General features: G+C 39.3%; 1 protein-coding gene across 2 annotated transcripts; it reads right to left on the bottom strand.

Annotated features, from left to right (window-relative positions):
• Nucleotides 1-1270: 1270 nt before the first annotated feature.
• LOC308409354 (integral membrane protein 2B-like) lies at nt 1271-23795 on the bottom strand. 2 transcript variants are annotated; one of them, XM_080902036.1, is made up of 7 exons: nt 23557-23795; nt 5551-5709; nt 4385-4453; nt 3166-3309; nt 2683-2793; nt 1840-1990; nt 1271-1589 (listed from the first exon to the last, which is right to left on the bottom strand). In XM_080902036.1, exons 1-7 carry the CDS (start codon nt 23638-23640, stop codon nt 1501-1503), a joined length of 807 nt encoding a protein of 268 aa, XP_080758162.1. In that variant the 5' UTR covers nt 23641-23795; the 3' UTR covers nt 1271-1500. The 2 variants fall into 2 exon arrangements, with proteins under 2 accessions (XP_080758162.1, XP_080758163.1); XM_080902037.1 differs by having other exon boundaries at nt 5578-5709; nt 23557-23794.
• Between the last annotated feature and the right edge of the window lie 1442 nt (nt 23796-25237).

The raw sequence follows: 25237 nt of genomic DNA, 5'->3' as shown, positions 1-25237 counted from the left end.
AAATAATCTGACCTTTCATTAAAGTCAAAGAACCCATAAAAGATGTAGCGCTGATGCACCAGTGTGGCCCACAGTGGGCTGCCACAAACGATTACTTTTGTGATTAGTCGACTAATCAGGTCATGCATCCATTGGACGTAAAACGTACAGCTTATTGCACCAGCAGCATCTGCTCTTATATAACTATCATTAGCTTACAGCTTTAAGTGTTTAAGGTCTGTGCTAACTAAAAATAAAGACAAGATGATAGTTTATTAAATTTTAATGAAATTTGCAGATTGTTTCGGTGAAGTTTAATAAACTCAGCCGTCTGCTCCTTGCTATCTAAAATATAACAGGACACTGGAGTATATTCTCGAGCATCTCACACTTCTGAGAATCAGTTGTCTGCTTGACGTTTATTCAGCTGTGTAAAAACTATAACTTTAATCTCAGCCAAGCCGATTTACTCTTAAATCCTACTACTTATTCCTGCGTCTTTTGGGATCTTACAAAGCTTCAAACGATGTGTCGAATATTAAATTAGTCGTCGACGATTTTAAAAGTCGACATAATCGTGACTAGTCGACTAATCGCGGCAGCCCTAGGCACACTAAAATAAACATGTACTGCTGGTTTCAAGTAGTCTGATCCTTTGCTCAATAACAGAAATACAGTCAAGATAATTATTAGTGTATATACACCAATTAAAAGTTTATAGGATTTTTCTGAAGCTTCTGGCACAGAAACACACAACACGCCATTTATAGTTTCTACCATTTTCTTTATTCTGTATGTCTGCTTATGTTTATAGATCATATACACAAATTGGTACAAGAAGAGTTATCCAAAAAAAAATAAAAAATTACACATTCATAAAAAGACAGACAACCCCTGTGAAAAAGATTTTAATATAAGCGTGTTTTTATTTCTCTGAGCTGTCTTTCATCTGAATGAAAATATTGTGTTCTTCGGTCAGATTTCACACACTTTAAAGCTCAGCAGCAGAAGCGTGCATTTACACTCTTATTTTAAGATCATTTTCCAGTTAAGAAAACAAGTGCAGTGTATTAACAGCTACAGCAGACAAAATACAAAAAAAGTCTTTGTGGACTGAGTGGTATAAAAGTCGCCCTGTCTTAAAATGTTATATGTGAACTGAAAGCAAGGAAATCTCATATTTACCCACGTCTATTAATGAAGAGCTTGATACTATGTTTGCAGTTAATTTGATTAAAATAATTTATTTTTGTATACTCAGCTGGCTGTAAGCTAATTTATCTCTGAAAATAATTTCTGTATAGAAATTGGAAAATAAAACAAAAAACGCAATGCTTCACTTTTTTTTTTTTTAATTTTAGGATCACTGAATATTCACCCAACAGCATCACATTTCACCACGCTCACTCACTCAAACTACCTGAAGTAAAGAACAGGAAACAATAGACAGGTGCGGATTAAAAACACAATCTCACTGCACGCCAGTGACTTTAAGAGCACGTCGTGAGGCGACGAGGCGTCTTAAGGCTCACAGATCAGGGTTTCCACCACAAACTGACTCCCAAAGTGACGAATCTTGTGGCAGTTCAGAGCCTCGCGCTTCTGCATACCTGTGAGGTGATCAGAGAATCTCTTATATAAACTTGTATGGCTGCATTTCGTGTCTCATGTTGCTGAAAGAGTACACAGAACTTCCAAACATTCAAATACACAGATTAAAGGTTGCAATGATTTACAATCTCTCTTAATGCTTGCTAAACATTTGTATGGCAGTGCATTTTGTCTTTGCCTTTCCTGTTTGGCATCTGTAGTCTTATATCTCTGTATGTTTAAACCTAAATGAAAGCCTGACATGCTTACCCAGAATCCTGTCTCTGCGCTGCAGTTTGTAGGTGTCTTTGCCTTTGCAGAGGTTGTTGATGAAATAGCCGAGCTGGTCGACGTGCTCCAGGCGCTCGGTCACCATCATCTCCTCACGGACCAGGTAAGACTGAGGCAAGTAGGTGCCAGCCTGGGCAAAGGGAGGAACCAAATGCAAATTATTTAAAGCATGGTGCAAATATGTAAGAGCTTGCGCTTTTTGGGTCTGTATTTCAATTTTTGGACATCTCTTTTCTTTGAGGAGTGCCAGATTCTGCTTAATCGTCATTAATACTGGAACCTGTATTAATAGATCCATGGCAAATATCAATTTAAAGCAGGCAGCTTGGTGGTTTCAATTCATTTATTTTGGTCCCAGCTGTTTGGAACAGTTTGAAGTGTTTTACACGAGGAAGACGTTAAAGCATCTTCCCCGAGCATCAGTTAGGAACTAGTTTCCTTAACATGTCTGGGAAAGTATGGAATGGTAAATTTGAGCATGTAGGACAGCTATAAATCATGTCATCTAAAACCTAGATTATACTCCATAGTGGATGAAGGAACGGACAGAAGGAGACCTGATGACCGAGAAGCCATTCCTGTTAAAATTCTTTCTCATGGGTAGTTGGTGCATTGTAATGTAAATTCTGTGGGGACAAGCCTGCAGGTTAAAAGAAAAACAAAAGAAAAGAAAAAAAGGCAAACATGTAGACATCCACACAGACCCTCAAATTCACTGTCTGATGATGAAACTGTTACTTGGACCTCAGCAGATTTATGGAAATATAATCCAGGCTTAAGCCAGCACAGGAACACAAATAGGTCTGAACCCTGCACAGTTACCTTGATATTGATGAGAAGGTCCAAAAAGTCTTTGGGAGGCATGACAATGGAGGTGTTGAGTGGGATGACATAGCACTTGTCCAGAAACAGATCCAGGTAAGCAGTCAGCCTCTGAGAAAGAAGGAATACAGTTAGAAAACAGAAAAGTAACTGGTATTTGCTTTTTTTTTTTCTTCTTTACCTAGTAACGGAATAGAAAGCTGAGTTGGTTATCTTTAAAATCTAAATGTTAAATAGCTAAATATATCTGCATACAGTTTCCCATAAAGGTGCCTATGCTGGGAGATGGGTAAATCATCTCAGGCTGAATTCCTACTGGCTGGTTAGCAGACACTGCATCACTCACAACTCACATGTTCTTCCTAAAATTCTAAAGCTGTCAGAATGTTATTCCAGGTGATGTTTGGTCTACTTTGAATCCCTCTAAATGTGCAACCGTAGCTTTGCGTCAACATCACTATTTCCATCTTTTCAAGTACATACCCGGCTGAAGTCGTGGACGATGTCAGCTGGGTCTCCATCTTCAAACTCGGGCACTGGCACACTGATTAGCTCCACCTGCTCTGTCTCCAACACCCGGATCGTCTCTGACATCTGACGCATGTGGTTTGGCAGCTCCACCTCCACCTATGAACCAGTGCGTAACATTTTTAATAAGTTACAGTCACTGGTTACTCAGTGAAACGCTTTCCTTCTACCTAAACATAATTCAGAATTGTTTTTGGATCAAGTCATATTTTCTTAAAAAATACTTTTGGTACAGAAATAAAACCACATGGAGCAAAGCTTGGAGGCCTGTCAGCTCATACACTGATTTATGGCAGTGATGCGAAACTGACTAGGCTCACTTTCCTAAAAGAGCCCTGCAAGCAGAGGTCAGTTAGTCACCAACTCAGGACATTAATCAGTAACTCAATCGGTAATGATTAAATGAAAACAATAGACACACTGAACCAGTGTCACATCTACTGAACACAAACATATAAACACAGGCCTGTGTTGCAAGGGAGTTCATCATACTCATGGTATCTCGTCCTTATCTGGCTTCACCTACCCTCGCATCTTCAATTAGACCAACCAAATAACGCTTGGGGATTTTCAACTCGATACATAACCCAGAGTTTCACAATCTAACCACAAACCCGTTCACACATGAAAGAGCGAGGAATAAGGAATGTGCTAGAAATGATGACATAATTCTTCACAATCTTATTTAAGATCGCCAAGTACGAGGCTTAGGCTCAGGTTTACAGAGCAATGATTTCGATTTGAAGATGCCTGCAGCAAAAAAACCCAATTTTCCTAAAAATGTGATACCTGATGGGTATGCAGAGAAAACCAAAAGCTTTTTTCTGTCTCTAAAACCAGCTGGCCCTTCTGTTATCACTCTGGGGTCAAGAAGTTGTTTGTTTGTTTTTTTAAAATAAATGAGCAAAATACTCTCCAGAGAACTGATCAGTGGGTCAGTGGGTAGTGATTTCGTACCCGCTGGTCTCCAACCTTGACATATCATGCTCCAGAGCAAATCAGGTTTCCATCTTGAATGGCCACCATACTGATGTAGTCCACTAACAAATCAACCCCTGTTGTAACCCTGATAGCCGAGGGTTAACCCTGAAGCACCTCGCTGAGCTCCCAAATCCTGCTTCATAACACAGGCCTCTGATAAGGAAAAGATACTATATCCAGAGTTTTGCCATACCTCATCCTCCTCCTGGATCATGAAGTCTTCTTCGCGGTATTTGACGCCACAAAAAAATACTTGGCCCTCCTGTGGTTAAAAAAAAGAAAAAGAAAAAAGGAGACAGAGATGTGACATTTTTGACAAATAAAGCGTAACAGAACATACATCTCAAATTTGAGGAAGTCTTATTCCCAGTGAGTCCTTCAGTTTCGTCTGCTTCACAGCATTTTGTTATAACTAATAACATCAGTTTTTGACGTTAAAAGTTTAGTTCTCTCTGGAGAAATGCATAAAAACAGATACTTCTGTAGACACAAAGTTTTTCTGAATTTAGAAACAGCGCATGTTCGCATTTCCTTAAGGAATGTAATGTGACAGACATGGAGACAATTTGATTCTCTTTAAATTTAGAGAGAATTTGGATTAATAAAAATAGAAGAGGACATTCAGCCACATCACAGCCATTTACAGAATAGTAAACAGGAAGCCTGTTCAGATCAGCGACGGGTTTATTCAGTCTTCAGCTACAAAAGATGAGCTCAAGTTGATAAACTCAAAACAGCTTGGTCTAGTTTGTGTCTAGAACTGCCACTGTGCTGTAGGCGGAGCTTAACGTGACAAGAACAGCTGGCAGTGGCGTACATGCTCTGACCTGTCGCGCTGTGTCAGTTCACATTTACTTTTGCAATTTCTGATCCAAGTTTCATGCCTTTTCTTACCCATGTCATGAACAGAAATTAAATTTGAATGTGTTTTCTTCAGAAAGTGGAGCTGAAATGTGTTTAAAAGTACATATAAATTTGTACCATGTGCTTTGCTCTTCACTGTCAGTGTGAGCTGCAGGAGTACAGCTGAGCACGGCGCTTTAAATAAGGGTGGTTTTGTTCATGGAAGGACAATAACATCCTAAATTATATGCAATTTTGCAGTAACATACATATGCATGTTTATGTTCATCACTGTCACTGTTTTAAACAGAAAATGTGGAAACTTATATATTCCATTATGAAGTTGATAAAGTGGTGTCACCATTGGCCATTAGTTTTTAATCATAGATGATCAACTCTTCCTGAGCCACCGCCATCTGTGACATTCTGTTGTAATGTTGTTAACTGCATTTCTACCTGTCTGCTTTCATATTTAACAACGCACCATTTGCTCCATGCGCTGTATGAGATACTTACCAAATTGTCCTCAGGCTCGCTACTCACCTCCATGACATAGTAGCGATACAGGTAGGCACCTCCGACCACCACTCCAGACAGCATGAGGGCCAGACCGAGGCACATGCACCAGCACCAGGCACGAGACTGGTGACGCACCAGCACCGCAGCCTCAGCGTCCTGCAGGAGAGGGCAAACTACTGATTAGATACGATTAAGTTTAACTGCCTCCAATTATACATTCAGGGATCTGAGAGAATCCCCCAAGGATCAGTACGCATCTGGTTATTATCGTTAAATACTTGTGATGATTTTCAACACATACCTATTATTTCAAACCCTCACAAATGCATTTTCCTGAGTTTTTAAGCATTAAGCATTCAAAACCACCCTAGCCTTCAAGGCAGGGCCTCCTCCCAGAAAACAAATACACTGATGAAACTGCAGCTGGTCTGGGGAGAAGCACTTTCTTAAGGATAAACGCAGGGAACAAAAATGCTGAGTACCACATATGAAAAGTTTACCATGCTGGACCTACTCAGGTAAAGTCTAAGTTCATGTAGGACAGTGCACGCACCAAGTACTGCGGTTATATAAATGTACTTAATAGCACTCCACATTACATTAATTGAAAGCAAAAATCAGCAGTATGGGTTGAATACTGTGCACATTTTGTTGTTTTGTTTTTTTAAATAAATTCAAATGCACTTAGACTCAAATAAAAATCAGAACCCGTCCCAACTTTCACCAGCTTTTCAGCCGGGAAAATATCTTGAACTACGTCAACTATTAATCCAGAGGCCAGGGTGTGAGATGAGGAAAGTGTGTGTGTGTGTGTGTGTGTGTGTGTGTGTGTGTGTGTGTGTGTGTGTGTGTGTGTGTGTGTGTGTGTGTGTGTGTGTGTGTGTGTGTAAGAAAACAAAGGCTTTCTTGAGATCAGATGAAGCAGGCTCAACATCTCTTTTCAGACTAACACAGCATCAGGGTGACTCATCATGATGCGAATCACAGAGGGGGGAAACAAACAGAGAGAGTGAAAAAATACCTAAAAATGTGAAAAGAAACGAAAACACAGATGAAAGTGTGGCTCTCAACTCGTTCTGTTATTACTTCACTGGAATCTTCAGGAAAGAGGAAACTACAATAAGATCCGATTTACATTTTCTGTTTGTTGAATAGTGACTAAAAGGAGTTTCAATCAGGTAGAAACTTCTACTTGATTTGCATTTTCTTCTTCTCTCTCTGACCAGTGGGCAGTAAAAAAAAAAAAAAAAAAAAAATCTGGGCAAGGTGAGGAAGCATGTTTTCTTGTTCTGGTTTCTCGTGTCACTGGAATGATCTCTTCATGCTATGTTCTTTTATTAGATTTGAATCGAGTTGCAAAGGCTGGAAGAACCGATAACAAGAAGCACTGAAGCTGTCCTGGTAGCTTTAAGGCAGCAAATGTTGATTTTTTCCCCTCCGCTTTCTTTTATTTACCAGTTTCCAACCAGTTCTCTTGTTTGCTCCTGAGCAGCTATTGTACAGTGGCATTTAGAGCCCCCTTTTATTGAAGTCCAAATGTTTTAAAAGGAAGAAAACACAATCCACATTTGTGGAGAACCTTGCACGCGTTCGTTTGCTGAGTAGCAATAAATGCCGGGACACTTCAAGGGGCAGCTTTACCACCAACACAATAATACTGCCTTTGTGAGGATGAGAAGTTGTTATATTTGCATCAGCTGAAAGTCACGCTCTGCCAGAAGAGGCTCACCAAGCTGCAAGCGTGGCAACATTACTACATGATATTGCATGCAAGTCCAGCTGGCATTTTTGTTTTAATAGCGATTTCTGTTTATGCCATAAAAGTTACTTTCTCTGAACAACGTAACAAAGGAAGCTGAGATTCTAACGTGAGCCGAGAGGAGAAATGAAGATTATGGGATTATGGGCAAGTAATTCAACAGCTATGAAAAGAACAGGGGTTTTAGCTGCAAACAAAACCTACACTGTGTACTCCAGCCGGGCACGTTCTTTTAGGATAAAAACCTCCAACACATTTGGGAACACGTCTGAAGTACAGCTGATCTGTTGCTTTCCTGTGAATACCATTTTCTTTTTTTTAATTTCCTGTTAAGTCTGAAAATAAATTGTGCGGTTTCCGTTACAGAAACACAGACGAAAACATTTCATAATCTTTTTTTGTGGCAGTTTTGGGGGTGGGGGGCACTGATATTACATAATTATGCTTTATGCTTGCTTTCATAATTAACCTGGTTGACCAAACATTTTAACGTAAAGACAAATTGCTCACAGTGCTGCACTATGTAAAAGGCCCATCCTTCTGTCTTAACTAAAGCAGAACATCCAAGTCTCCTATGTTCATATGTAAACCACGCATGTACACCCATGCAACAATTAAATGATCAAAAAAGGCTAATATTTAGCATGCATTTCCAGACAGAGTGTGTTTGCTAATTTCCTAAATCCTTATTGGTCTAGAACTGGTTCAGTTCAACAGTGTGCTGTATACAATAACACAAGGGTTGACAGGAAAATGCTTATTATTATTATATAATCAAACCCAGGGGATATTATGGTTATTAAATCATCCTGGTTAGACCAAGGTCAAGACTACATGTGTAAATTTTATAAAATGAACAAACACAGTCTTTTGTCACACTGATCGTAGTTAATGGTAAATGGCCTGTATTTGTATAGCGCTTTACTAGTCCCTAAGGACCCCAAAGCGCTTTACACAACCTGTCATCCACCCATTCACACACACAGTCACACACTGGTGATGGCAGCTACATCGTAGCCACAGCCACCCTGGGGCGCACTGACAGAGGCGAGGCTGCCGGACACTGGCGCCACCGGGCCCTCTGACCACCACCAGTAGGCAACGGGTGAAGTGTCTTGCCCAAGGACACAACGACCGAGACTGTCCAAGCCGGGGCTCGAACCGGCAACCTTCCGATTACAAGGCGACCTCCCAACTCTTGAGCCACGATCGCTAATCACTAAAATGTTAAAGTTGTTTTTTCATGTTTTAGTACTTGAACTTAACACATTTATACACTGGATAAAATTTTTTTTAGGACATCCTCATCTTTTGTGGCCTGCAGATATACTGTGTCATCACAAAACAAGACTTGTCAGCATGAATTATCTGCTTTGAGAACAGCTGACTTCCAGTTTAAAGCTTGTTTTTACATTTTTGATTGGTCAGTGAAGCATTACCATGCATTTCAGCATATCGGGTAGAGAAGAAGAGTGTTAAGAGCCTTTTCTGTTTTTTTAAAGCAGCAGCAGGGTGGCTGCTGAGAAATAGATAGTCAGCCCTTTCAGATCTACAAGTCAAAGTACAGAAAGCAGGAGAGGACTCTTAGAATGTAACATTTTTCCTGGAATGAACAGAAATACCGGTAGCGATTAAAAAAAGGAACCAAAAAGCAGACGTTAGCATGAAACCAAATATGCGGACAAATAAGAGGAAGTGGGGGGTGAGACCGTTTAAAAAGTACACACTGGCTGACAGATCAGCAACATGTTAGTGTCAGATGCAGTCAGTTTAATACCACCACTGCCTGGCAGAAAGACACCAAATTGGGAACATTTCCTCAGGCTTTTCTCCATCAGCTGTATAGCTGGGGTCACCTCTGCTAAATAAGGGGTTTGCTCCAATCACCGACATGTCTTTTTGGTTTTAAGGGAAGGGGAAAAAAAAGTTAGCAAAACATAAAAAGCAGAAGTCTCTATAGCAAACAGAACAAAAGAGTTCTGAGACCTTCAAGGAAGGACGCATGTATTGCAGTTTAATTAAAAAACATTTACTTTAAGGATCCTGATTCAATATCACGAAAGAGACTTAACCCAAGCAAAAAGCTCATTCACAGGTACTCACAGCTCTCCACAATTGAACAGAGCAGAAGGAAGGAAACTAAAGCAGGAAAGTGTAGAGTAGTGCTGTCCAAAAAGGGTGTGAATATTGGCTCCAGTGGCAAAGCTGCAATAAGTTTACTAAGGGTGAGGTTAAATAAGGACTGATGACGACTTTCTCCCTGAAATGGTGAAATGCATGTTACTAATAACATATATGTCAGACCTGGTCTGCGGCTGAACTGCAGCTGACCGTCTATGGTTGGTTCATGTCTTTAATGAAGGATGAACTGCATGTGGTAACATACAATCTGAAAACTGCTCGCTACTCTCCAACAACAATTTAATGCACAGACCATCAAGCATGACGAGGAAGCATCAGTAGCAAGTTCACCAAGTAAAAACGTTTTCAAATTTCAAGACAAAGTTTGTATCAGGACCTCTGCTGTGGAGCACTGCTATGTCTTTTTCCAGTTTTACAACCATCTCTTAAAGTCTCACCAACAACAAGACCCAACAGGCCTTCAGACCAACGTTTCATAATTCCAACACACGCACCCTCATTATACCACTCCTATGTCAACACGGGAAAGCATGCCGACGTCATGAGAACAATATGTACAGTCAAAAACTCTACACTCAACACTCAAAATTTGTATCATTTCATCATTATTTGAGGGCCTACAGATTATTAATTGTATCATTACATTTAAAAATGTTTATGAAGTATATGAAACTGAAACATATCTGAGCTGGCCCAACTCTCAACACAAACATCTTTTTATACACAATGATATTTTTGTTTCTCAGTGCTGTCTGGTTAAATGACACGTCCTCTTTTGTTCTTAAGCCAGGAACGACTTATTGTGTAAGCTTTTTGTTGTGGTTGGTGGTCACCAGTGATGGGTGTAGCACATTCCAAAGTGTGAGGTTAATGTAATCAGATTACATTTCAGTACCTGCACATGTTTCTACAGTAATATAACTCGCAATCGCTTTGAAATATCTTTGGGCTGGATTTCGACTGTCCTTTGTGTTACCATTTTTGTGTTCTCGTGCAAACACTAAAAGAAAGATTGTGTGTCCTCATTAGGACAGGGATTTGTGTTGCAGTGTGGTTTATATTGTTAATTGTGTACAAAGTCATTTATAGAGTAATGCAAAAGCAATGCAACAGTAGTGCAATAAGTTACTTTCTCTGGTAAGTAATTAATGAACATACAGCCTTACTTTTGAGAAAAGTAATGAGAATTGTGTAATACACTACACAATAGGGCACTCTTTTTGAGGAACAAACCCAACACTGGTGGCCACAGAAATCCCAGGTTTGAGCTGCTGCTGTGAGGATGAAGGCTGCTGGTTTACACTGTGCTGAAGTGTCCTCTGGGCTTCATTCACAACACCACAGGGATCAATGACGGTGTTTGTGTGTCTTTGAGATGAACCTACGGGCTGACCACACTAAACCCACCACAACAAACAAACATTTTCCAGTTAATTATGTTTGTGGATTCACATGGTTAGAGCTATTAATCTGTGTGTGAAGATCTTTAGAGTCATTGTGGCCACAAACCCTGCCCCCCCCCCCACAAAAAAAAAACAAAAACAAAAAAAACAACCAACAACAACAAAATAAACAAACCCAGTTAATTTTCCAGAATTAAAGTTGACAGCCAGGAAAAATAAATGATGTTTGTGCTCAGTGGTCAACAAGTAGTGGAAATCCTACAGAAAAGCTTTACAGTGTTGCTTAGTTGTTGAAAGTAAAAGACGATCAAGTCTCCAGAAATAAATCTGAGAAGTTCTTTTTGCCTTTTACACCTTAATGTAACATAAGACATGAAGTAAATTAAACTAGGGGATCAATGTTGATATTTATGCTTAGCATAAAGATATTAAATGTATGACAGTATAAAGATGAGGAGGAAAAGCTCATTTGAGAAGCTAGAATTCACTGAAAAGCAAAAGTACTTTTGCTTTGAAAGCAACTTCATGATTAAATGTAAACCACTGGCAGCCGTGTGTGTGTTTATGTTCAATTCATTACTATTACTACTATTTCAGGAATATTTTAGTTATGCATATATTCCATTTCTGTCAGGCTTTGGTTACCTATTAATGCAGTTCTTTGTCTTTTGCAGGCATACTGAAAGCTTTAACACTTTTTCAGTTCACCTCAACAAATATGTTTCATGTTCTGTATTGTGGCATTTTCCTTGTCAATAATCAATATGCAAATAAAGTACTATTTAGAACTCCCTGTGATCCTAAGCACGATTCAGTCTTTCAGTAAATGTCTTAAGCGGATAATGCTGTCCATAAGCATCAGTCTACCTGAGGACGGCTTGTGTTTCCATCTCTGTGGATACAGGTGAGTATCACTGTCCAAGGCGGGTTTTATTTCAGTCTACACATGAAACTTTATCTTCACCTCTGAGCTACATAGTGTGTCTGTGAAGGCAGTAACTGGGTAACGTTAGGTCGAAAGAAGAAAGAGTAGAAAGAGTGTAAGGAATATAAAAGAAAGCAGCAAATCTTTGTGTTTAAAAAGCCAAAGTCAGCAAGTGTGTCACACTGGCTTAAAGGAAAAAACAACAACAAAACCCACTGCAGAATAAGAGCACTCATGTCCAACGTAAAGAAATTAAAAGAGTGTGGATTTTCTAATGGAAATAGATTTAAAAGTAGCTCTTGGTGTACTTACAGAAGCATTTAAGGGAAGAGCTGAAATCCTATTAGGGGTTCATGAAGTGTATTACCATTGGCTGAAGTGTATTACAGGTGGTTAAATGTTGATCCTCCACCACACAGTGTATTTATAAGTATGTAAACATACATTAGGACTTAGATATGTGTCACAGATATAATACTAATAGCATCATGGTGGGACGCAACCCTACACTTTTTCACTACGTTAAGCAGTGGCTGTGCACACCATTCAGATAGTGTGCACTATGTAAATGTGCATGGGCTTCATAGCTGCTGTCATATATATGTGCCTGCTTAGTTAATCCTCCCTCTTCTTGAGTTTCAGTGGTCGGCAGCGTCCTGTGGGAGGCAGCTAAAGCTCTCTGGCTGAGTCTCCATCTGACTGATTACACTGTAATCCTTTTCAAGCAGCCCACGTGTCTGAGACACCAACCAGAGAACAAACAAGCAGAGAGCAACTGAGGAAAGGTTAGGTCTGTAATCCAAATCTGTAATTAGGTTTACTGATGAATGTGAAGGTGGAAGAAAATTTTTTACTGGCACATGTGGAATAGCTCCTTCTCAAAACTGAGAGAAAACATTATTTTCATTCGATTGTTTGCTGAAAGACGTGATAGACGGAAAAGAAAATCAATATTACGTAAAAAGGAGACCTTTTAAATCTCAACAGACTACTAATGATAATGATTACTTCCATAGCTGATTATACTGTCGTCAGACAGGGCAGGGAGGTTCACCAGGTTTCATGCTGAAATTAGGAATCAAAGCACAGCAAGTATGTACATGAAGCTCTTAACCTAAATACTGCAATAAAGTTTTGCTTCAAAATGCCCACAACGTCAACAAGATACAACCACAGGTTCCTTTGAGCATCTGCATAAACAGCAGGTGTAAGCATGTAACTGCTCCAGCTCAGCCTCTATAAAACCACATACACTCAAAGTATATGACACCCAAACTGTGAGGCTCGGCAGATACAACTGCTCAAACATTTAAAGACTGAATTCATAAGATAAGAAGAACTTTATTTATCCCGAGGGAAATTCTGTTGCAATTAAAAGGCTCCTCCAAATGCGGCCGACAAATGTGTCCTTCATTTCCCTGGACTTGAAGGATGGGCTGGAGGTATTCTTCGTGGCCCAACGTATCCCACAATTCATAGCGTGGCCCAGCCAATTCCAGGTTCCAACAATAAAGCGGCAGCTACTTAGTTTTAATATTACTCTTTCTGGGTCACAAAATTTTCAAGATATCACCCAATATATCGGGTGATATCTGCTCGATTTATCAAGACATCACATATTTGCAAAAGTGCTATGCCGTTTTCATACCCTGCGCAGTCTTTCGCTACTGTTTTATTTGTTCCTGAGTAAATCGGTGCGGCTGATATTAAAGTTATAGTTTTCACACAGCTGAATAAATGTTACAAAGAAAACTGATTAAACAGAAGTGTGAGATGGTCGAGAATTTACTCCAATGTCGTGTTATATTTTAGGAAGCAAGGAGCAGAGGGCTGAGTTTATTAAACTCCACGTCCACACGTATTTTTGAAAACAGAGATTTAAAAAAAAAAAAATCCCATCCACATGTAAAAGCCAAAAACGAAGTCAAACGGTGTCAAGAACATGCCAAATCCTAACCGTTTATGTTGTATGTTGGCCAATCAGAAGTCTAGGAACCTGGAAGGAAAAGAGTAAACAGGATTTTAACTTTAAGCACTTCTGAAAAGTTTTTGGTTTTTCTGGGAAGACTGCTAATTTTGTGTTACTTTTAAAGTGCCTTCATCATTTCAAATGTTAATGACTAAAAACAGTATTTTGGCTGGTGTTGACTCACAACTTAGAAATGGACAAAATGCACACAACATACATAAATAAACATTTAATTTAAAAAACATTATTTTATTCAAAATCGACGATGACGTTGGCGTCGGGATTTGGGTTGCGAGAGCGTCTGTGCTGAATGTAGAAGCCCCGTCCGAAGTTCACTCTGACAACTCCGTCTTTCTAAATGGATGAACAGTATCTGCGTGTGTATACACAAGCGTGTAAAAACTGCAGATAGTAAGATTAACAGCAACAGTATTTTGTCTCTATCTGCTGTTGTAGAAATTCATCTCATGTAAACAAAAACGTGGCGCACATCGTGACGCCAAAAAAGGCGCACAACTTTGACGTTGCATGACTAAATCTCAATTTTCCTCGTCCACGCATAAACGCGAAAACAACGTTTTTTGAAAATCTCTACCTTGGCAGGAGTTTTTAAAAATCTGCGTTTTCAATGACCCAAAACGCAGTTTGTGTGTTGGCCGAAAGGGCCAAATGCATAGAAAAATCTGCGTTTTCAAAAATACCCGTGTACGTATGGACATAGCCTGAGACAGCTGGTGACAGCAGTGTATATTTTTACAAAGTACCAGAACTTTGTTTAAAGTACAGTAGAAAATGTTCACAAATGAAATGCTACAACTAGAGATTAAAAAAACAACAACTTAGCACTCTTTATTTTCTAATACCGTATTTTCACGACCATAAGGCGCACTGTGCTAAAAGGCGCAGTCTCAGTTATGTGTGCCCTTACTGTATTTAACACACACATAAGGCGCACTGGACCATAGGGCGCATACAAGTACCGTATGCGTATTTAAAAATAAAGCGGGAGCAAACGTGAATTCGGTACCTTACTCACATTTCTATTGCCGGTAATCGTCATCATCAACAACACACAAGCATACAAGTGTGCATATTTAAAAATAAAGCAGGAGCAAAACAAAGTTTGGTACTCACATTTTTATCATCAATCAAACCCATCGAAGTCCTCATCCTCTGTGTCTGAATTGAACAGCTGCGCTAAATCTCCATCAAACATGCCAGGTTCACTGTCTTCACCGTCAGAGTCACTTTCCGTGCCGTGCGGCTCCTCGGAAACGATGCCGGCTTTTGCGAAAGCTCGAACAACAGTGCCAGCAGACATGTTAGCCCAAGCATCTACAATCCATTGGCAAATTGTGGCGTAACTCGCCCGGCGCTGCCTTCCACTCTTAGTGAAACTGTGGTCTCCACCGGTCATCCATCGCTCCCAGGCCGCTCGCAGCCTTACTTTGAACGGGCGGTTCACACCGATGTCCAGCGGTTGGAGTTCCTTTGTCAGGCCTCCCGGAATGACAGCAAGCTCACAGTTCATTTGCTTCACAAGTTTTTTCACATCGGCTGTGAGATGGGCACGCATAGAGTCACAGATCAACAGCGATGGTGATGCGTGGAAAAAACCACCTGGTCTCCTTACATACACCTCCCTCAGCCAGTCTTTCATCATTTCCTCATCCATCCAGCCCTTTTCATTTGCCTTAATGATGATTTCTGCTGGAAACTTCTCTTTAGGCAAAGTCTTTCGCTTAAAAATCACCATAGGCGGCAGTTTCTGTCCATTAGCATGGCAGCCAAGCACAACAGTAAAAGAAGACTTTTCGTGCCCCGTTGTGCGTATCGCTACCGTGCTGGTCCCCTTCTTCTCCACAGTGTGACTCACCGGGATGTCAAAAGTGAGCGGGACCTCGTCCATGTTTGTGATGTGGCTGGGCTGGATGTTTTTGTCGCCGATGTGTTTGCTGCAGTAGGAGCGGAAGATGGCCAGCTTTTCCTTATAATCCGCTGGAAGTTGCTGCGCTATCGTAGTCCTGGTCCGGATGGAAAAATGGCACCGTTTCATAAAACGAAAGCACCAAGACGGACCTCCTTGGAAATGTTCAATGTTCATCTCTTCAGCTAGTGAAACTGCTTTTAGCCGAATGGTGACCGTCGAAACGCTTCTCCCGCTCGCTCTTTGCTCGATGATCCACCGCTCGAGTCTTTCCTCCAACTCGGGCCACCTCGCCTTATGTCCGCGGAAACTCAGCTGCGTTTTCTTGACCTGCCGGAGCTTGTTTTCCAGCTTCCTCCATTTGCGAACCATCGATTCGTTTATCTTAAATTCTCTCGCCGCTGCTCGATTTCCATGTTCCTCCGCGTAGCTGATGGCCTTCAGTTTAAACTGTGCTTCGTAAGCGTGTCTCTTTGCCATTTTCAGGGTTGTTAAAACAACGATGTCCTGCATAATGCACATACCTGTTCTTTTATACAGGTATGTGCGATTGTCCCGGTATATACGATCAACGCCCACACTTCACCCTTTAACGTTCTCATGGTGTTCTCTACTACGTCCTCCTTACAACACATAGGGCGCACTGCGCTATAGGGCGCGCCGCACTTTTTGAAGAAAATCTAAGACTTTTAAGTGCGCCTTATGGTCGTGAAAATACGGTACTGTCTAGTTTCGTTGATGTTCAAAAAGACTATATACGGGAAAAGGAGTCTAGTTTCATAATCTTCGGAATACAGTGGTCCCTCGCTATAACGCGGTTCACTTTTTGCGGCCTCGCTGTTTCGCAATTTTGCATGCTGTTTTTTTTTTTAACAGTGCATTGTGTTCTGCGTCCTGATTGGCTGTAGACCATTGTCAATCAATCTCATGCTGCGTCTCCTGTACAGTACAGTATGTGTTCAGCTGGTCAAATTTACATAAATCTTCAATCGCCAGCAGTGTGACTCTGAAGTGCTGCACTGTATGTTTGTAAGTTTTCTCCCAAACAAACACAACAATGTCAACGAAACGTTTTGGACCCTCAAAGGCACCTGCGGGTTCCTTTGGTTTCATTCTATAATACTGGACTTTTTTTCTACGAAGGTTTGAACTTTGAGAGTGTTTAAACAAGAGAGAGAAGTGTGAAAATGTTCATGTGTGTCTGAGAAAAGTGTATAAAGCTTATAGTGAGTTGTTTTACAATCTTAAAACATTTTGCAGATTTCACCTATTGCAGGTTGTTTTTGGAACGTAACTACCGCGATAAACGAGGGACCGCTGTATACTTCTCTTATCTGTACTTCAGCTTAGACACTTTATTAGCTGACACGCACAGGCCAAAGTTCAACCTTATCATCTATTTCACTCATCACAGAATGAGAGGATGAAGACGCACACTGAGACGGTTTTGACACTTTTGCAATATGCATAGTTTGAAGACTCATTTCTTCTATTTGACAAATCAAACTTATTATCAAACGCAGCTGCAGAAGCCATTTTGTAGCACAGTCAGTACACAGAGGTTGCACGACGTTGGTCCCAGGAACTTGCTCATTTATAAATAAATGGGGGAGTGGTTTGGCTGCTTTGTCTTGATTGTTACTTTTTAAAAATGTATTCATTTAAATTTAACCTGACTTGAAGACAAAAGTGGTTTCTCATCACTACAAAAAAAGTCTCTTGGTAGCTGGCTGTGTTTTACTTATTTAAAAAAAATATAACTTAAGTCGTGCAAACTTTTTCTCAACATATAATTGAAAGTAAAAAAAAAAAAAAAAAAGCCCATCAAGTCAGGAGAACTCAACGTTTATATTTAAGCATGAAATTAAACACTAGACTCTTCTGAGAGTGAAATTTTCAGCGCAGTGGTTTCCTCCTGTGATGTTCTACACTCAGCTTGACACGGCTGCAGTTGATTTGAGGACAGAGATGTGAAAGCTGATCTTTAATAAGCACCACCCGCAACTGCTGTAGCACTACAGCCTGATTCAAACACTGCCGCTCACCAACTGTGAGGTAAGCACAGGTGCTCCTCCATCCAAAGTTAAGCTGAGGTAGCTGGAAGTTATTTGCCTTACCATCTAAGCAGTTTTCGTCATTTAAAACCAAATTATCATATATTGGCCTTGTTTTTCTCATCTTAACATTAAGTACTAATAATGTGTTTGTTGTGTAAATGTGCCTTACAAACGCAAAACTGCACTGTCTCAATGACAATATCTTAATGTGATGAAAATCCTGTAGTGTGCTGTTGAAGCACTTGGTCAATAAAACTGATAATTTATTAAATAGAAAATTTTTAAAGAGAAAATATCTAACTGAAGAACGCTCTAAATTTGCACAAAGCGGCAATTTTGTAAAGCAGACATAATAGTATATTTATTAACACTTGAAATAAACAATAAGTGGACAAAAAGCATAAAGATTTTACTAAATTTGCAATAATTATTCTGCCGACTTGTAAGTCAAATAACTGTTTCAAACGTTTTAATTTGGGGGGGGGGGGGGGGGGGGGGGGGGAACCAATCTGTTGGCTAAAGCTGAATTTACCATCTCAGACTCAGAAATATTATGATAGATTATTTTCTGTGCATTAAATAATAGGATAAATTGACTGTATGAGAGGTTTTTCACTGGACATGAACAAAGTTCTGGTTTTGGACACAGGGTGCTACAGCTGGTATTAATACTTGCTGAGTTTCCTAATGTGTTTACGGTCACCTGTAAATTATTTGCAAGGTTGCTATAAAACACACACACTGACATCGTTCTATACCAAATGCAGTGTATGGTGGCTACACAGCAGCTGTCTCTTATATAGCAACTAGGAACAACACCGAAAGTATAAAGGTGCAAGTCCAGCACTATGACTGTGCATGGCTCACAGCCATCCTGTATAAAAGAAAGACTGTAAACACAATCAGGCAGACAATATAAAGGGCTGCAAAGCCACATCACAAACAGCACACTGCTCTGTAGGTGCGGTCATGGCCTTCAGTTCAACTGCTGTGCAAGGATGTTTCTATCAGACCTTAACAGGTTAAACAATCCCCAATAATCCTGAGTGTGTCTCATACTAACGACAGTCACTGAGACAACTATAGAGGGAAAATAGGTCAAGCTAAATATTTAGGCTAAGCATATCTTCATGCTTAGTTTAACTGTCCCCGAATACACCACAAGTGCTCAAGCAGTATCTGTGGAGCCAAACAGGCTTGCAAATTTGTTCCTGTTATACATGAACCTCTATGCGTTTCATTCACATGGCTTTTTGCTGTCTGGTAATACGCCAAGTCACTTTGTTAAAAAACATCTATTTACTCAGAGCAGATACATAATCAAGCACCTTTAATTCATTTCCAACCAATCTTAGAGAAATTTGTATTTGATGCAAACACAGCTGTATCCATCATAAAACATGCTGATAATTGTTATTCAATTTATCTAAAGAATACTATAAATTTTCAAGTTTACAAAAGTTCAATATGCTGTTTTTCTGCTCATAACTGAGCTAAAATATAAGAAGAATGAAAATGAAAGGGAAGTCAGACAAGAGTTTATCAGACAGATAGTGACTCAGAGAGTAAAGAGGAACCCAACAAAAAGAGAAACTATCAAAATTCAAGTTTTTTCTTTGGCAAAGTATGTCTTCATCACTCAATATAAGCCAGAACATACTCACTGCTTAGTTCAGCTAGAGTCAAGATGATGCAAATACAGCCTTTAATTAACAAGATCTATTCACAAGTAGTAAAATTGGAAAAATGTTCTGTAGCTGAGTTTGTGATCATCAGCAGTTGCAGGTGCTGGATTTTTAACTGGATTGCTGTCGATCTTTCACCTACTCAGCCTCCAGTGGCAAGCAATCAAAGTTTTGGTTAGCTATTGGATCTCTATCATTCCCTGTGAAACAAGTCTTCCACAGTTCAACAGTCTGCTGTTGTCTGGACCGCTCTTTGCTCCTGCAGACATTCTTTTGTTTAGTCTACCAACCAACAAGGAGCAAATGGCTGATCTTGTGAGACCTCCTACCATACATAATAATCATGTGGCATTCTCCCCAATCAGTAATGATTAATAACTGTATCTGAATCCAAACATCCAAGGAAAATTCACAGCTATAACAGGAGGCAGGAATGACCAAAACATCTCATGAGGGCAGAACGGGATGGCTTACAGACAAACTCACTGTCTCCAGCCTGTCAGACCACAAGACTCATGGCACATTCAAGTGTCTGCCATCAGGCCACCTTGTATCAGCAAGACTTGGCTCATCCCGCACTTTAAAGCATCCTAGCTCCTATTTTGTATCATAACTCATCTGTTGTTTACTAATCGGCACATATGGCAGTAAACCAGCAAGCTGCTACATTTACAAGATTTGCAACTCACTGAACTACAACAGTGTCTGTGTTCACATGAGCAATGAGGAAAAGAAACGAGGAAAAGAAAACAAACAGGAGCCAAGACCTCAACAGATTGACTATTTTTATAATCAAATAACCTCCCCAACACACATAAACACAACTGGCAAAAACATAAAACATTTGCTAGTTCCTGTTTGGTCCTGTGCGGTCTGACCAGTAGAGCAGATTCCTCCCTCAGGAAGCAGAGCAGCAGGAAAATTTCCATGAAGGCAAAATAGATGACGGTGTGATAAACTCAAGCCTGCTCCATGGGAGATTTTTTTTTTTTAAATAATTCTTTGATTTCTAAATATGTTAGAAAACACTTTCCAACATATTTCCTTGACTACAGAATGAGGTATGGGTATGGTGAATGGTTTTAATGGTATTTCTAATGATAATGCTTATCAGTCCATTACTTTAATGGTATTTTTATCGGTACTTTCTGAAGAAGAAATGAATCAAATTAAAAACAGAACTGAATTTACATCACATCATGATTTTTTCCAAGCTATTTTCTAAACTAAGGCTAATGTACTGTATTAGCATACTGTTCCTCTCAGCAATTTTTACACATAAACAAAACAAAGTTCAACACGTTTAATGAGGGATTAGAGAACCAGAGGAGCTGTTAAAGACTTAATAGTCTTTCACTTATTCAGCTAATATTCATCCACCTATGACCACTACTCAGGGGTACTTAAATCAGATTAGATATGATCCAGTGCTCTCTCACTGCTACAGACAGGACTGGCTTCGTGTGCTGGATGCGGGTAATAAAACTTCCTGTTCCATCTCTGCTCCTGTCCACTTCTGTTGGTGGTTTGGGATAAATGGATTTTTTCTAGTTGCGATTAATTTAAATCAGCTAACCGTCTGTTAAAGCAGCTGCTTACTAATAGCTTTAGCCTGCAACGTTTATATTTTATAACCACTTTTATCAGTTTTTGGATCCTGTTGAGCAACAAGACACACACCTCGTTCCTTGACTGTAGAATGTTTTTTTTCCTTTTTTGTTTTGAGGGCATGTTAATACATTCGAAAACAGATCTGATACAGTGCAGAATTTTAAATCGTGTCTTAGAAATTTAGTAAAGCGTCCTCATTTATGAAGAACTTGTTGACTTTGCCAATGATAAATCAATCATTAATCACTATCAGAAATGTCTGTTCTTCCACATGAGCACCGGACTTCCTCTACAGCTTTATCCTGTTTTGTTCTGATTTCCTCAGTTTGAGATATATTGCTTTATACAGACACTTTATTATATATTTGCCACTTTTTGACATTTTATTTAAATGTTAACTTTTTTTTTTTAACTTGCATTGTATTTTATTGCATTAGACTTTTACTTATTTAGTGCCTTCACTTTAGTTTTCTGAACTCTTTTGAACTGTTGTTTACAAGTTGAGTTCATTTTTGGCAGTTGTAACAAAGAAATTTTCAGACTTTTGGGACAATAATGCACTTTGTTAATTTAAATCAAATTAGAGGATAGGGGCTGATATCTAACTCTAAAAAAAAACAAAACAAAACAAAAAAACAACAACCAGAGGATACAATCTACTTTAAAAAAGGTTCAGTAAAGGACTTCAAAGGATTACATTTCAACTAAATGCTACTGAACCCCACGCACGAGACACATGGCACAAAGTCCTCATTTGCTCTCTCCACAAGTGCTAGAAAATCCCCCAAGACACAACCCCAAACGAAGTGCAGAATCGCCTCTTTTCTACTTCAATCCCCCTGAAGGAGCACATTAAGCTCTGATTATCAAGATTAAAAAGATAAAAGTCTGTGACACTGAAGCTCAAGACACAGGGGGGTGGGGGGTTGGAGGTGTATGCCACCTTCATACAGTCTAATCCCACAATAACCAAGCAGGCAGATTGTGTGAAAGTTTCCAGCTAATGCAGAACTCTCACCACGAGTCAAGATAAGATATTCTCACAGCTTCTCATCGAGAATTACACTTTGTGGTTTGTCACTCATTGCACATCTTTGAAACTACAAGCAGCTGTTTGCGTTTGCAACTCCAACATGTAGCACGGTTGACATCGCAGCGCTCTCTGCATACAGAGAGAGCCCAGACGTCCTCAGTCAGAACGAAACAGAAACAACAGACAGCTCGTTTTACAACAGGGTGGAGGCCAGCGGGAAGATCTTGTAGACTTTACCGTCTGAGAGGCAACACGCCTCAGCAGCCCACACATTCAACTCCACAAGTCAGCTCGAAAGCAGCTGAACAAGCTCCTTCGCAGGTTGAGATCACACAGCAGTCACAGCCACTCTGCAACTCCAAAACTGTCATTTAGTTGCACTTTTCTAGTGAATATTGTGTGAAATGCACTGCAGTGTCACCATACTGCACAGCACTCCTTTGGGTTTTTGCATTTTTATTTTTTTATTTTTTTTTTTTTTTTTGGGGGGGGGGGGGGGGGGGGATTTTCCAACTTATGAATGACATTTCTAGGACACTCTACATACATACCTTTCAGACCACAGAGGTTGGCGAAGTGACAGACTCTTATGCCTTCCTGTGAAGCCTTTCCTTCCTAAGCCGTCATTAATTGCTGAGAGGTGCAGACTAAATATAAATAAATTTGCATGGACTTTTGAGTTTAGTGATGGGGAAGTTCCCACCTATTATGCTTTCTCTTTTGTGAGAGTGGCACCTTTCACCAAGACGCAATAACATAACATCTGCATTTTCTGTTGTGTTCTTTTCTTTTCTTCCCCCCCCTCAGCACATTTTCACGTCCTTGAAGTCTGAGGCGAACTGGTTGCAGAAAAAGGAGGAATAACTGGTGAGAACACTGACAACTCCTGTAATACGAAACCAGATTAAAACCCATCTTAAAATTTGTCAGGTAAAAATCTACACGTGATTTGGGGTTAAAAAAAACAAAAACACCAAAATCAAATTCTGTTTATTGACTGATCGGTTTGGAAACTACACGCTTTAATCAGCTAGTATACTTGCTGACCTCTAAAACGACATGAAAAGTCAAGCAAAGCTCGTTCCTGCACTTTAGAGCCCATAAACTTACATTAACGTTTTCAGAGTATTGCCAGACCAACTTAAAAGGTGTAAATATTATATTTATGTGGCATTTAGTCAGTGTATAAAATAGATTTAAAAAATGGAAACAAGTAGAAAATACCGGAAACATCAAGAGTATCAAAGGTGAAAAAAACAAACACCACCTGAGAAAGTAACGTCCACCGAACTCTGAATTATTTGACGTTAGTATTTTAAAAACATATTGTATGATTTTAAAATGTATTATTTAAAACTGTTCAAAGAGTGGGGAAACTGAAATATATCAGGAGCCCTGTTAAACAACAGTATTGTGTCTCTACGCATTTATGCTTAACTGCGCCTTTTCCCCCACCGAGAACCTAGTTTGCCGTTAGCCATTTTCTACTCACTTTGTCCTCCTCGGGAATAAGAGTTTCGGCGTCCTTCTTCACATCTTTCTGTGCCAGAGCCGTGTTAAATGATACCTTGACCATCTTGAAACAAGTGGTGACAATCTCCGACAGAAAGTGGGAAAAAAGCAACACAACAAAAAGCAAACAACAGCAAAGAGAATTTGCTCCGAAATAAAAAGAAGTCGCACTTCTTCCCCGGCCAAGTCTGTTGTTGTGATAAGAGCGACGTAAAGCTAGACTTAGAGTGACCGCGCTTCCGGCCTTCAAAATAAAAGCATATCCACGACGATTAGTCTGAGACGTTCCGACATTTGACTGAAATACGAAGCAAAATGGCACAATCCAAGCTTAAAACTTAGCTTACAAGCAACATCAATGTGAAACTATGTAAACATCTGTATCTACGTGCTTTATTATACCTTATTATACTTGCTTTTATTATGCTTTATTTTATAGCCTCTTCTATGTACGACATGTATTTCAAAACGATTTACAATAGGCCGAGAAGCACAGGCAATGGGAATGCAAGATAAACAACAAAATAAAACAATGCAGAAAACAATAAACGAAAAACTCAGTTAACATATTTAGTACTATACCTACTTAAAAGAACATATAAATGGCTGTTAAATAATAAAATAGATAAATAATACAAAAAAAGCAAGTAATAGACTAAAATGTTGTATTTAAATATAGAACATTAAAACTGTGCAAATATTATGAAAGTGATTAGATCACGACTGTTGCTCTAGTACCTAGAGCTGTCAATAAATATTATATAATTTACTTCCGAAATGTAATGGATTACATACACTAAACTCAAGACTTTATTACTATGACTATAATTTATAGAGTTTATTACTTTGCTGGGATATATTTGCATAACCAACCCATCAACACCAAAGAGTGGGGTGGGGGGGACAATCCGAGCTACGCACACACACACACTGATTAATACGGTAAAAGTAAGGCAGGGGCGTCAAATACCCAGGGACCAGAATCAGTTGCCAAATACTCTCCAATCTGGCCCCTGGGACAACTTTTTAAACTGTATTTTCATAAGTTTTATGAGTTTTATTACTGATCAAAAAACTCCCCCGTGACCACTCACCTAAAGTAAATAAAGAATGAAAACACAAATGACACATTTTTACTGTTGTTATTCAAATTCATCATTTTTGCAGTGGCCTTTAAAGGAAAAATACAAAAACAAAAATTCTTTCAACTAACAAAAATGTTCTGTTTTTATAAGTAAAAGACCATCTGTGCCATAAGCTAATGGAACTTTTTCTGTATTAATACATTTGGATGTAAATTTTATACAATTAACGTAATTAGTGGAAGTAATTTATGCATTTATTTCTTACGGTTTAAGCCCAAATAGTTGTGCTGAAAAACTTTAGTATTTCTCTGTAATGCAGAAAAACTGAGATGTATTGTGTTGTGTTGTTAAACTTTTTTGCAATGACAGAAATGACAGTTAAGATCAAATCTGGCTTTATATTTACACAAGGAGTTTGATATCCCTGCCATAACATAAGAGAAAATAAGAAAATTAACATAACGACACGAACTTAAATTATGACTAAAAACTGGTAGTGTGTTAAAGAAATAACATTCAACATAAAAATCCAAAATTTAAATAATTTAATGGGCTTCAAGGAAATATACACATTTC

The sequence above is a fragment of the Rhamphochromis sp. 'chilingali' genome (genome assembly GCF_963969265.1).
Source record: "Rhamphochromis sp. 'chilingali' genome assembly, chromosome: 14".
In the NCBI taxonomy this organism is placed as follows: Eukaryota; Metazoa; Chordata; class Actinopteri; order Cichliformes; family Cichlidae; genus Rhamphochromis; species Rhamphochromis sp. 'chilingali'.
The sequence above is the reverse complement of the archived record's forward strand: the minus strand, read 5'-3'. Positions and strand labels throughout refer to the sequence as shown.

Excerpts from the sequence above, each read along its gene's own strand:
- LOC308409354 (XM_080902036.1), bottom strand. The coding sequence starts at position 23,640 with ATGGTCAAGGTATCATTTAACACGGCTCTGGCACAGAAAGATGTGAAG. Across the intron at positions 3,310-4,384 it reads TGATCCAGGAGGAGGATGAG|GTGGAGGTGGAGCTGCCAAA; the intron begins GTATGGCAAAAC and ends ACTGGTTCATAG. Across the intron at positions 1,590-1,839 it reads GCGCAGAGACAGGATTCTGG|GTATGCAGAAGCGCGAGGCT; the intron begins GTAAGCATGTCA and ends ATCACCTCACAG.